General features: G+C 40.1%; 1 protein-coding gene across 4 annotated transcripts in view; it reads right to left on the reverse strand.

The window, feature by feature from the left end:
• Positions 1 to 1,855: 1,855 nt before the first annotated feature.
• Positions 1,856 to 14,399, reverse strand: part of arnt2 (aryl-hydrocarbon receptor nuclear translocator 2) — a 131,847-nt gene continuing 119,303 nt past the window's right edge. For all 4 annotated transcript variants that reach the window (XM_017478303.3, XM_017478302.3, XM_017478301.3 and 1 more), the window contains 2 exons: positions 7,122 to 7,267; positions 1,856 to 6,196 (listed from right to left, as the gene is read on the reverse strand). In XM_017478303.3, the coding sequence (XP_017333792.1) occupies positions 6,098 to 6,196; positions 7,122 to 7,267 (245 nt within the window). In that variant the 3' untranslated portion in view covers positions 1,856 to 6,097. The remainder of the gene's footprint in view (positions 6,197 to 7,121; positions 7,268 to 14,399) is intronic.

The following is a 14,399-nucleotide window of genomic DNA, read 5'->3' on the forward strand; positions in this document are numbered from 1 at the left end:
AAAATGGGCAAGTGTAAGGATCTGAGTGACTTTGACAAGGGCCAAATTGTGATGGCTAGACAACTGGGTCAGAGCATCTCCAAAACAGCAGGTCTTGTGGGGTGTTCCTGGTGTGAAGTGGTTAGTACCTACCAAAAGTGGTCCAAGGAAGGACAACCGGTGAACCAGCAACAGGGTCAAGGGCACCCAAGGTTCACTGATGCACGTGGAGAGGGAAGGTTAGCCCGTCTGGTCCGATCCCACAGAAGACCTACTGTAACACAAATTGCATAAATAGTTAATTCTGGCTACAATCGAAATGTTTCAGAACACACTGTGCATCACAGCTTGCTGTGGTTGGAGCAGACCAGTCAGAGTGCCCATGCTGACCCCTGTCCACCACTGAAAGCACTTATAATGGGCACGTGAGCGTCAGAACTGGACAATGGAGCAATTGCAGAAGGTGGTCTGGTCTGATGAATCACGTTTTCTTTTACATCGTGTGGACAGCTGGGTGCATGTGTGTCGCTTAACTGGGGAAGAGATAGCACCCCGATGCACGATTGGAAGAAAGCAAGCCAGCAGATGCAGTGTTATGCCCTGGGCAATGTTCTGCTTTGGTCCTGGCATCTAAGTGGATGTCACTTTGACATATAGCACCTACCTAAATATTGTTACAGACCAAATGCACCCCTTAATGGCAGTGGTATTCCCTAATGGCAGTGGGTTTTTTCAGCAGGATAATGCATCCTGCAACACTGCAAAAATTATTCAGTAATGGGTTGAGGAACATGACAGAGTTCACGGTGTTGACTTGGCCCCCAATTCGAGCATCTGTGGGATGTAATGGACACACAAGTCCGAGCCATGGAGTCCCCACCTCGCAACTTAAAGTATTTGCTGCTAATGTCTTGGCTCCAGACACCACAGCACACCTTCAGAGGTCTTGTGTCCTCGATGCCTTGATGGGTTAGAGCTGTTTTGGGGGCACAAGGGGAACCTACACAATATTAGGAGGGTGATATTATGTGGATATGATGTTATGGCTGATTGATGTGTTTGTTTTTCATCTGGGGATATGTAATTGTAATGATGACTGTTGTGACCTTCATTTTATGATCATTATAGTGCAATTACTGCACAAAGCAATGCTATTTGATGTATATAATCAGATGTGCTGCACATGTGTTATGTTACCCACGTACAAACAGACATTTGGAACAGTCATAAAATATTTCAAGTGGGGTTCAAACCCAATAAAACCCGCTCCCCTTCTGTCAAAAGAAACCAGAAGGTTATAAGTTCAAATCCTAGGAAGGCAGGTGAGACACTCATGAGCTGGTAAAGTGCCCCTGAAACCAAAACAACAAAACGACTACTGTTTTTAGTTGTAGGTCTTTTTGCACACTATTCCCTTTTCCAATCATCCTTTGCTTGAGAATAAATGGTTGGAATTTGCACAAAACACCCTGATGAACAATGCTTGCTGCTGAGCTGCTACTGGGCCGGGACATCCTAGAGAAAGTTCTAGTGAACATTTAACTGGACAAACACAAGATGAGTACAGGAAGGTGTCATGAATTTTTTTTTTTTAAGTTGTTATCCTGGAAGAACTATTGTGTTCAATTAAAATGTATATGTCTCCAACAATATTTTTCCTAGATTTGGTGTCCATAACGCTAAGAGACACTAAGGTACAAAAAGCTCCGAAAGACCTATTTTGATTTCAGGTGCATGCAAACAAGTGGTTTGGATTCTGTCTGATTAGTAAGTTACTTTGGATAAAAGTGCATTAAAAAGCATGTAAATGTTTGTGGAGAAACACAAGATCCATCACAGAGGCAAATCTACCCAGTGAAGACTCTTGAGCCTGTCATTGAAATCCACATAGTCAATGAGAATTTATTATCACAAGCACAATTTGTTGTCACAAAAATGAACGGGACACATTTACACAGTTTATACAAGTCTAAACTCGTTGTACAATAACCAGGCTAACTAAATACCGAGAGTTAAATACGCACGAACATTGCACATAATGATATTAAAACCTACACGAGCACGCATGGAGCTGTGTATGTGAACAGACGTAAAAATCACAGTATTTACATAAAAACACCAATTTTCATTTAGCAAAAGGTTTTTTTTCCCCCACATCAGTCCTTCATTCAGTTGTGTTACACTCTTTGTGTAAAAGATTGAAACCATAAAATATCTGTTAGTTTAAAAAGTAAAGGTCACAAAGAATCGCTTCAGCCACGAAGACTATGATACACGCTGTACACGCAATGCTGATTTCCTGCACTGAGGCTGCTGATGAAGAGCACTTGAATGTTTAACAGGTTCAAAAAAAAAAAGAAAGGAAAAATAAAAGCATTGAATTTGACGTTCAAAATGGAACACTTTGTTTACATAACCATCTACGACTATTATTAGATCATCTATATTATGGACATCACTACATATAGACTATATATGCCACACTAAGCATAATGCTGGTGCAGTGTAGAATTCATCACAGGAAACACTGAAAATACTTATTGTACATGATATTACAGCAGAGACTCTCATACTGACATCTCATTAAGCCTTCTGTCTCGTATACTAGGCATGTGCCGATAACTGAGCGGGTGATATATATTGTGATCATCTGTGTTGTTCGCACTATATTATTACACAGTTACAATTGGGAGGAGGCTGTTTTTGGTGGCGTTTGCACTGTAGAGATAAATACTGTCCCTAGAAGACAGCAAATGTACAGGACCTGTCTAAGGTTGAATATTTTCCCCATGTTTGATGGTAGCTTCAGATGCCGGGCAGTGGTAGCTCAGAAGGTCGTGAGTTCAGGTCCCAGCACTTCCAAGCCTGCCACTGCTGGGCCCCTGAGCAAGGCCCTTAACCATCAACTGCTCAGTTGTATAACTGAGAAAATTGTAAGTTACTCCGATAAGGACTTCTGCCAAATAATGTAAATGTCCTTCTTTATATTCACCAAATAGAAAGATTTTAAACCACTGGACTAGGGATGCATCAGTAGTGATACTGGTACCAGTCTGATACCATGCTCACTTACTCATACTCTTAAAAAATATCTGACATTAAAGACAGATACCATGTGATGCTACGTGACGTAAGGCTGGTGCATGTTGTCGCACAAATAAACAGACAATATGAACTGACAGCGATCTGGAAGTATTTCCGGATTAACAATGCCATTCAAAGCAAAGCAGACTACAAACTGTGCTCTGCAAAAATATCAAGGAGCTACCACAGCATCTTCCGACAATACATGTAAGCTGATAAAACATCTTAAAAATAAAACTCCAACCCCCCCCAAACATGAAATTTCTAATTGTTAACTTGGGGTTGTCTTCTCAACTATGAGCTCCTTCCAGGTTTATGGAGTGATGTCAAATCGACACGGCTCCACACAGATATGCCGTGTATACAAGTATTTGCTTCAGATCGATCGACATACAGATATATCCATTTAAATCCTTAAAGTTGACTATAAAATTCGCTGTTCGAGGAGGAAAGAGTTAGGGTTATCACTCATCATAGTTAGCTGGTTAGCTTGTTGCTAACAAAAGACAAACATGGAGGCATCCATGTTTTTTTCCCCTCACTTTGTGTGTTGAATGTGCTGAGCTCAAAAAGCATGTGACTAACTTATGAGGTAAGGTGAACGCAGCATAACAGCTCTTACCCAGTATGTTCTTGATAATTGGCCATTATCTTCACTAAGGACGAAAGATTCAGACGCAATGAAAAAAAAAGGGACTTTACTTACTATACAAAAGTGCTTTTCCAAAGTGAAACAAAACCTGCTGTTAGCCACTGCAACATTACTCGATCTGAAGTAAATACTGTAGCTAGCTAAAGTCCTTCAATTAAAATCAACGTGCAAACCTCATAAAGAATGAGCCCAGTAGTGTAAGTGCATGAACACACGTGTGTGCTTTTTATGGCCACTATATAAACCAAGGAAGTGCTAAATAATATGCTCCATCATTGAATTGAACAATACTTAAGCTTTGTCATATCGGTCTCAGTATCAAAGAGTACCAAAATACACTGTACTCATACTCAGTCTGAAGAAAAAAAAAACTGTATTGATGCATCCCTACACTTGGCTCATGCTTGCGTATGAACGACCAAGTCTTGTGATGTCACTGATGACAGTTAGTAGTCAATACCTAACTAAATTGATGCCTTTTTGTGTTTATTCTCAGTAATTAACCAACACATCTGACAACAATTTTTTTAACACTCCCAATGGTTTTGTATTTTTTTTCCTAAATGGTCAACCTCAGCCATTAGCTGGTGTCTATATTAGCTGGTTTCCTAGTAACAGTCTTCTCACATGAGCAGCGAGCACTTGGCAACTGTACCTTGTGCTTGACTTCCTGTGTCAACAGCACAAAATCATGACTTAAAGGTCCTGTTCACACCGGGACGTTCTTCGACGTGTATTTTTGTGTTCACACCCAGGTGTTAAATGCGGACGACGTGGTGAATGAAAGTGCAAATTCACTCCCTGACAGTAGATGGCGCTTATTGGTACACGAGGTGGCGCTGCTCAACTTTCCGTTTCTGACACCCGCTCATCACTGAGAAGAAGAAGAGAGACAGTATTTACGTCTTTAAGCCGTTCACACACTTTTTGCGAACACGCTAAAGCAGGTATGCACTTTTGTGATGTAATGTGAGGTATTTGGTGATTAGGTCACTGCAACAAATACTTCTTTAAATCTAAATCCGTAAAGATCTCATTTTAAACAGCATACTCTTTAAGTAATGATTTGAATAAGTAATGATTTGAATTATATAAAAATCACAGCAATAGCATTCACATATTTATGGGAAGTGTTTCTTTTTGAATCTGGTGCTTTTAGAGGACACCTTGTTTATGTGTGTAGGCAGAAGGATTTATTAGCAGTGAGTTATTAGTATTTTATTTCGGGTCTGTCATTTATGTACTCTCACTAAAATGGTGGATGCTGGCATCTTCTTTTTCGGCTTCTTCTTCATCAGTAAGACAGTTTTGTACTTGATTGCCATCAATTCGTACTTTTTCGTAAGTTCAGCGGTTGCAGGCACGTGAACAAAAGCGCGAATCTCATTGGTCTACCAGTTTTTGGCGCGGCACGTCAAAAACAAAAACGAACCCCTTGATGTTAAAAATTGACACTTTGACGCCACTTGTTTTACGCCCGGGTGTGAACACTCGTTGACAGCCATTGGGGCGTTAAACGGACCGGACCGGATTTAAGGCTCCTTTTTCATCCAATGAAATAAACAGACATAGAAGTAGATTTTACCCCCCAAAAATACAATACAGGATAACATTAAAAACCATAACAGTTACTTATTGTATAGAGTAATTTACTGTCAAAAGTCATTGTGCATGAAAGTAATTAATTAAACTTTACTACACACTAGCTATAGCTCACAGAATGTTTAGTTTCAGGCCCGTCCCCACAGCTATCTGCAGCATCCACTTAGCTCCGCCCCCACAGCTATCTGCAGCATCCACTTAGCTCCACCCCCACAACTATCTGCATCCACTTAGCTCCGCCCCTTCAGTTATCTCTAGCCATCACTTGATCCTGACCCTCGATTTTTGCTTTGACTGTGTAACCACTAACTTGAAAATGTAGCTTGAAATTGTAAGTACGTAACTGAGCTTTGTAATAGCAATGTGAACACTGTAAAACTGCGTAGTTACAGTTCTAAAGTTGGCCATTATATTTACACTTACAGATTTGTGAATATAATTACGGATTTGTAAATGTATTTAAGAAATATCACTGCATTTATCTAAGGAAAATATCGGCACATGTCTAGTGTGTACCAGATAATCAGACACAAGATAGATTGCTCATAGATTTACTGAAAAAGAAACATGACCTTTTCTTTGTGTACTTTTACAGGAAGTTGTTTGTTTGTTTGTTTTAGAGCCCGGGAACAGAGATGCACAAAATGCAGTGTGGCAGTGAAACACAGTATTAAGCTTCTTTTCCCATCAGTTTTAGTGATTGATCTTGATGATGATGGAGATAATGATCATGAAAAGTAGAGAAAATAAAAAGTTCCCAGAAAGCAATTTAGTCTGCTGTTACTCAGAAAATGGAGGGAACATGCCCAAATCGGCGAAATCTTCAATGTTGTAGTTGGCTGTTCCTTGCGTGGGGTCTCCTGTCATAGGCAACATGTCCTAAAAAAACAAAACAAAACAAAGACCGTCTGAATCCACTTCTTTAATCTGTTACAAAAAAAAATAAAAAATCCACACACAATTCCCTGCTTAACACAAATTAGTCGTCAATTAGCCAAGAAACGTTTGGTGCCTAATGTTTGCTTATTTGGATTTGCACTGGAGCTGCAAGGTTAATGTAGCTAATGAGTAAGCAAAGCTTATAGCCTCCAATTAAGCACTGTTCAAATTACAGGTTTAAATCATCACACATATGCCATATCACACGTATCAGTGTTCAGTGTCTCAAAAATTAGACAGAAAGATGCCATAGAGCTAAGCAACCATAAGAAAACATTTCTTTGTGAATTCACAGGTCAAAGTTCACATTGAAAAATGTTGGCATAAAGCAAAAATAACCGTTATTAGAAGCAAATTCCCATCCCGCGTCCTTTCCTTTCAGTAAATTGGCTTTCATGGCAGGCAAATTTAATCTGCTGCTTTATCTGAGAAAGGACAAAGGCGTAGTTTTCAGGTGTCTCCCATATTGCTGTAACGAGGAGTCAAAAATCGTTACGGCTAAACTGTAAAATGTTGGCACATCTAACAAGACGAGTACAAAGTCCAGGGGGTGGAGCTAGACCTGGTGCAACTCCTCCAACAAGCCTAATCTTAATCAACACAGAATACACTTATCCAGCCTGAAACACACTGAGTTGTCTCCTCCTCTCAGGTAGGAGGAGCTAGATTGGACCCCGCCCCATGGACTTTTTGCTCTGCAGCGAGGAGTACTTGCTCGTATCTCCAGCGCAACACTAAATAAGCAAACCACAGACTAACTACAACTGCGAAACTGATTACAACTGAGGGAAAGTAGAAATAGTATGCTGTGATCCATTTTGGTATCGCTATGTGCATTTGTTTGTGTGAGAAAGAGTGACAGTACCTGGAACACCTCAGACTGGCTGGGCTGAGTGTGTGTGTGTTGCTCTCCGCTCTGCTGGCTGTGATGCTGACTCTGCCACTGAGACCAAACCTCAGACGGCCGTCCCTGGAACTGAGCGCCGCTCTGACTGCCCTCACCTGCAACATCTGCATAACAAACACACACACACACACACACACACAAATTCAGGTTAGCTGGACATTCGATGCCAAATGGAACATTTTAAGCAAATCCTTTGAAAGCAATTAGTCTAAATAAAATGCAAACAAAACTCGTCTTTCCATTATGTGCTGTTACTCTGATGAATTTCAAGAGAAGATGAAGTCATGAAACGAATCCAGCCAAACACACGGTCATGGACAGACTGGAACATACTTGCCAGGTCATGATTTGTTTAAAAATACATTTACATCACTTTATCACACCTACTTTAATCCATATGCCAAGTTTTCCATCTCAGACCGAACAACATTTTTTCAAACATATCTGACTCAGATGATGACAGGCTTGATAATTGCATGATGAGTTAACACTGTGCAAGAGGAGGCGAGAACACAAATAACACCAGAGCTGACATGCTACTGAGATCACCAACCATCCTTACTCTAACTCTTAATCATGTACATGAGCCTGGAGCCCAGTGATTTCACTACTCTCAATACTCCTTAGCAAATGAAATGATCAATATTACAATCTAATATAAATTGTCAAGATAATATGAAGTCTTTTCTGTTTAAGTGTCTCTGCTTAACTCAAAGCAAAATGCTGGATACCCCTCCTTTCTTTCTTTTCTTCCCTACCAGGAAAGACGTTCACATCCAAATGACATGATGTTTAATTGTGCACTTGATCTCTAGCCTCACACTCTCAGTCCTGGTGATTTTCCTGCTCTAACACACCTGATCCAGCTGATAAGTAAATTCTACTGTGTCTCCGTCCATAGTCTCCTTTCGAGACAGTACAATGTGCAATGATGTGTGATCTACAGTCTGCTGTATGAGAGGTACAGGTAATTATTTTTTTTACATTTATACTTACAAACTCCTTCACAGAAACTGACAGATACAGAGACCATACCTCCTACCTTTACTAAGACTGACAGATACAGAAACCATGTCTCCTTCACTCACTGGGACTGACAGATGCAGAGACCATACCTTCCTTCACTGGAATGCACAGATACAGAGACCACGCCTCCTTCCTTCACTGCAATGCACAGATAGAGACCACGCCTCCTTCCTCTACTGAGACAACAGATACATAGACCACACCTCCTTCCTTCACTGAAATGCATAGATACATAGACCACACCTCCTTTCTGACAGACACAGAAGCCACGCCTCCTTCACTGAGACTGATAGCGAGTGAGAAAGCGAGACAAACAGAGTTCCGTAAATCCATTCAGTTGCTAATCCAACTTTCTCAATACTTTCTTAAAATGAATGAAGCAGTCTCTCAATACACTTGAATCCCTGAAGCCGTATTACATTTACTGTGATATCTCTACTGTCCTCTTTTTCTTCCTTGGTAGAATGTAATGAGCATGCTTTTTCTCTTCCTCACTAGTCAAGGCCGTTTGTCTCGAGCTGACATGATCATTTAATCACGTACATCATCTCCTACTTCATGTTTGAGGCCTGAGGCTGCTGGGAGACAGAGGAAAAGTGATGGAGCGTGAAGACCCGGGCTCAGTGTGGGTTCGAGCCTGTAGGCCGTTTCACATGGTCCCCCCTCTGATGAATGACTGACGTGAGGTCAAGTGAGGTCCTCATTTCCTTACTGCGGTAACGCTCACTGAAGGCTTGCGGATGCGCCCTCTCGTAACTCTCTCTCTCTTGTTCTTCTCGTTCATCATTCAGCAGCTCACTCTCAGTGCCTCTCTTCACTCCCCATCTGCCTCAACCATCTATCTCCATCTTTCAATTCCACTCACAGAGATAAGTGTTTGTGTGTATGTGTGTGTGAATGTGTGTGTGTGAGCAAGAAGATAGAAAGTGGAAAATCACCCATATGGTCAAAATCTGTCCACTCTCATCACAAAGGCATGAAAGTGTATTAGAACTGTCAGAACAAATTTCACTGTTCAAATGCTATTAAAATTTTTCATTACCCTTACATTTGTAGATGAAAAAAAAAAGAATATACTTTTTGTCATTTCATGTAAGTTGGTACTTTTGCTAAATGACCCTTGTCAGTGCGTTGTGAATAAAAGCACATCAATACTTAATTTTCAATTTTAAGTATATAGAAACTTTCTGTATTACGAACAAAACACAACAGGGCATCGTCTTGTAGGAAAATAACCAACAACAAGGTGGTATGATGTGATCCATTATCACTGTAGCAGCTATAAACAGTTGTTTCCTCACCAGCCTCTGATAATCCCTGTGAGAGAAATGATAATCTATCAGAACAGACATTACCAATCTGAGGTTTGAGCATTCAACAGCGCTGTGGTATAATTATATCGAAAAACTGAACATGAAAGTAGTTATGAATTACCAAATATCACTCTTCTTATTTGTGGTTGAATTTGTAATGGATCTACTGGATATGAACATTGGATATGGATGCAGAAGAGCCAACATGGCTAACAAAAATCCTAGTGAGCAGGGAGGAAAAACAGAATTTTACCAAAAAATATTCAATCCTAGCACGTCAGTGGACAAGATGGATGGTTTCTTTTTTCCACATGTGCTCTAAAGGAACAGTAAGAATTATTTTTTAACTGTCCAAAGGGTTCAAAGTCCCACCCACTTGTTTTCTCTTGGCTCCGATGTTTATGAATCCACCCAGATAAAGTTGGCGTACACCAAAAGTAACTGCTACCAGATGTAAACGTGGGTTTTCCATGTTCTGCGTCCTTTCCTTTTTAGTCAAATGGCTTTTGCACTGGGTGAATTCTGATCTGACGGTTGCTTTTTGTTCAGGTGTCTGATATATAATAAATGCTATATGCACATGTTGGCGCCTCTGTAAGATGTGCAGTGCTTCTATGGTATATATATAGCATATGTGATGAAGCCTACCCTGTGTAAGAAACCATTTTGTATTCGGTCTATCTCCGTGTTAAAAGAGAAAGAAATTATTATTTATTTATAAAAAAAAAAAAAATTATTCCTGAGTGAAAATGAGTTGAAAATTGGACTGCTGTGGATTGTTATATGGATCCAACATAAATCTAAAACCGAGCTAAAATATCAGACATGAAAACTACACCAAGCAATGAGTGAAAAACGAATGTGCAACATTAAAGTTCGCGAGGGTTTCGCATCCCGATTTTCTTTTCATCTCGTGGTTTATGCGTTACAAATTGTATTGGTACTAATGTTCATTGTGTTTGTGGACACGTAAAATGAAAGGTGCATTAATATTCCAATGCACTGGTATATTCAATCTCTTAAGTAATTCAAATTCTAATGTATTTTTATTCACACTTCTGAACTGTATATAGCTGTTCCATTCATCTATGCAGAGATTCATCCTCTATTCACTCGCTTTCACAGGAGCACAAACCCACTTTGACAGGAGACTTTCCTCTGTATTACCTCTCTGACCCTGACAGAATAATACAAACACGAGAGACATTACAATATTTGTATTAATGCAACAACAGCAAAAGAAATGGGAAAATTTAGAACAATGCAAATTAATAACTCAGCTGGGCAGAACAAAATCCCTTCCTTTAATCCCACCAGAGAAAAGGGTAACGTTTCAATTTGGTCCTCCCTTCCCTGCATCGCCTCGCTCTCCCGCAGTGTGCTCGGAGCCCCGCTGTGTGTGGAGAGCGCGAGCAATGCTCCATTTCTTTTTATGACAAACACATTAAAAGGGAATTATCTGGACATGGCTAGGCTCATTTCCGCAGAGTGGGTGAAGGCCTCTGGGCGTTCAAGGAGTCAGACACAATTCAAATCAAAGCGGAATATAAATACCACCCTTGAACGTATATTATTAAATGGATGTGCTAATTAATGGCTGAAGGTGGAGTGTTTTCAGCCACAGGCAACGAGTGAGGAGGAAAAGAAACGTTGTTCATAGACCTAAACCCGAACAGCACATCTCCTTAGTGTAATACTTTTAGAAATACACTATATTGCCAAAAGTATGCAGACGCCCCTCCTAACCATTGAGTTCAGCAGAATGGTTCATGGCTACTGACGAGCTCAGGCACTGTCATAGGATATCACCTTCAGTTTGGAAGTTTCTGCCCTACTAGTTCTGCCACGGTCAAATGGAAGAGTCTAGCCACAAAGTGGTAAACCATCACCATTCAATCTGACTGAGTGGAGTTGCCCAGAGCTGACATGACAATGCCCCTGTGCACATATAAACATGGTTTGACGAGTTTGGTATGGAGGAACTCCAGAAGCCTGCACAGAGCCCTGACACTGACTTCCAGCCAGGCGTTCTCACCCTACATCAATGCCTGACCTCACAAATGCTCTTTGGACTGAATTCCAATTCCCATGGACACACTCCAAAATCTTGTAGGAAGCCTTCCCAGAAGGATGGAGGCTGTTATGTCTGAAACAGGGAATCACTCCATATAACTCCCCATGGTTTTGGAATAGGATGTCCAAAAAACTAATATAGTTGTGGTGGTCAGGTGTGCACATACTTTTGGCCATATAGTGTATATTGAGGTGTTGAGACAGAATTTTCAGACAAGCCGTAGAATTTTCAGACAAACCACACTGTCAGATGACCGTCCTTCTGGTAATAATAAGAAACTTAACCGTGATGCACAGACTACTGCTGATAAAACACACCTGCGGTTTTCTGATTAATTGGTGCAACCTACCAAAGCTAAAAGATTTAAAAACCTATCACTCTATGTCATTGATAAAGATAGTAGCTCTCTGATCTGTATACAATACGACAGAAGGAGCAAATGCATCCATCAGCAGGGCATACTATCTGTCCTTTCAATTTGCGAGGCAGTTTGATAACAGAGGGAAATGGTTGAAGTTGGGGCTCGATATCTCTAGTTTCAGAGGAAACAAACTGTCTCTTTCACTCAAAGCACTGAGAAGCAGCAATGCTCTACAGCAGAATTTCATCCCACCAGCTCGGCAGCTGATCTGATAAGGCTAACCTCTCACTAACATCGTTTTCTCATTCAATTTGTCGTAGCTTTGGGAAGCAAGTTCGGAAAGTTTGAATGCCAGACTGCCCATCAGTCTTGGTGAATGAGGTCTAGTCTTCCACTGATTTTTTTTTCTTGGGCAATACAGAATCCCATTGTTTTGCACTACAATGCATCAAAACAGCTTTTAATTGTACTGTATTGAAATGTCGACGGCTGTAAATGTGTATACCTCAACAATACAGAAGTCTCAAGTCTGATGGGTCAGAAGGTGTTGATTCATTTTCTAGAGACAGCTGTGATTTTAATCACGGGTTTATATTAATGCGATCATTCGAATTTATTATTGTTTTTATAGTAACGACTAATTGACAGGGACTTGCAAGGATGGTGCTCCACATAATCATAAATCCATCCATGTTCTACCGCTTACTCCTTCTTCAGGGTCAAGGGGAAACCTGGAGCCAATCCCAGGGAGCATCGGGCACAAGGTGGGGTACACCGTGGACAGGGTCCACCTAATCATAAATATAAAAGTCTAATAATAAACAGAATAAAAGTGAGTTCTTATTTAACAAAAATTGATATATATATATATATATATATATATATATATATATATATATATATATATATATATATGTGTGTGTTTATTTAGTATTTTTTGTACCAGTGAGGGGTGAAAGTCTTCAGAATGGATAACAGTGCGTTTCAGGGTTTCTTGCTAATGAGCTACATTATTGTCACATTAATTTCATTAATTAAAGTAAGGGAACCACACAATAATGTAAGTTATAACAGGAACTAACTTTTTTCATGGATGTCCCACAACATTAAATGTAACTATAATTGGATAAAAAGCATGTTTTACCTTAAATAAAAACAGAATAATTAATCAATGGACAACTGCTGTGGTATAAGAGGAATAAGGAATTCGGGGGTGTGCTGCCATGGGAAAACAATCAATTTGGGCGTGGGATCGAACCCTCCTATCATGTTTTATTCCTTACATATCTCATACATAGTATTATTGATGATTTCTTGATGTGTGTATTATAGTGGCTTGGGTAAAATACCCACCTATAACTTTTACTAGTGCTGATTTGACCAGATTTTTCCTTTTTAAAAAAACCCCAAACATTTTTTGCAGACATGCAGTGTTTGTCTTTGTTTTTGTAAAGGATTAAAACCACTGCGTAAACACGCCACTGCTTCAGGGTTGCCACTGTCTCACAAGCAATATTCTTTGTTGTTTTGGCATGGAGCAATCTTGATTCATCCACACGAATACAAAGTCGATGGACAAACAAGAAAGAAGATTTACAACAAAGTGATGGTCATCTTTTGACACTATATGGCCAGTGGTTTGTGGATAACTGGCCATCACACTGGCATGTACATTTTGAACATCCTATTCCAGATTTAGTTCCCTTAGCTCTTATAACAACCTTCACTCTTCTGGAAAGTCTAGATTTTGGAGCATGGTTATGGGGATCTGTGCATTTCAGTCGAGTTCTTCTACTCCAACCTTGGCAAACGATGTCTTCATGGAGCTCGCTTCGTGCACAGGGGCATTGTGGCATAAGTTCCAGTGAAGGAAAATCATGTTATAGCATCCAAAGACATCCTTTACAATTATAGGCTTCCAACTTTGTGGCAACAGTTTGGAAAAGACCCACATATGGGTGTGATGGTCAGATGTCCACATACTTTTATCCATATAGTGTATCCCATCCTATCCCCTTCAATTTGAGCATGCCTCTATGATATATTCACTCAATGACATTCACCATTAATTTCCATCTCCCAATATGAATTTCTGAGCACATAAAAATACACCAATCATTCAGCACTCAATCACCAACTGCTATGTTTTGAGCAATTTAATTTTACCAGATCCAGCATGTGGAGAATAAACTCTTCCAGATATTTCAAGCATCAGAATATACAAATAAACTACTAAAGCCAACATTTTGCACAAAAGATTGACACATTTCAGAGATGTCTCTGGTTTAGAGTTTAACGTGCAGACTGGCTATCCGTTACTCGGATGACACGGAAAGTGTGCTCATGGCTCCAGCTTGTAAATGAGGCTGCGTGTAACAGACAGCTTGATAGCTCTGATAGCTTGAGAGCAGGTTTGCGAGAGTGTTCATCTCCCAGCGGTGCAGTAATCCTTAATCGGCTTC

The sequence above is a fragment of the Ictalurus punctatus genome, chromosome 10 (genome assembly GCF_001660625.3).
Source record: "Ictalurus punctatus breed USDA103 chromosome 10, Coco_2.0, whole genome shotgun sequence".
NCBI classification, from domain to species: Eukaryota; Metazoa; Chordata; class Actinopteri; order Siluriformes; family Ictaluridae; genus Ictalurus; species Ictalurus punctatus.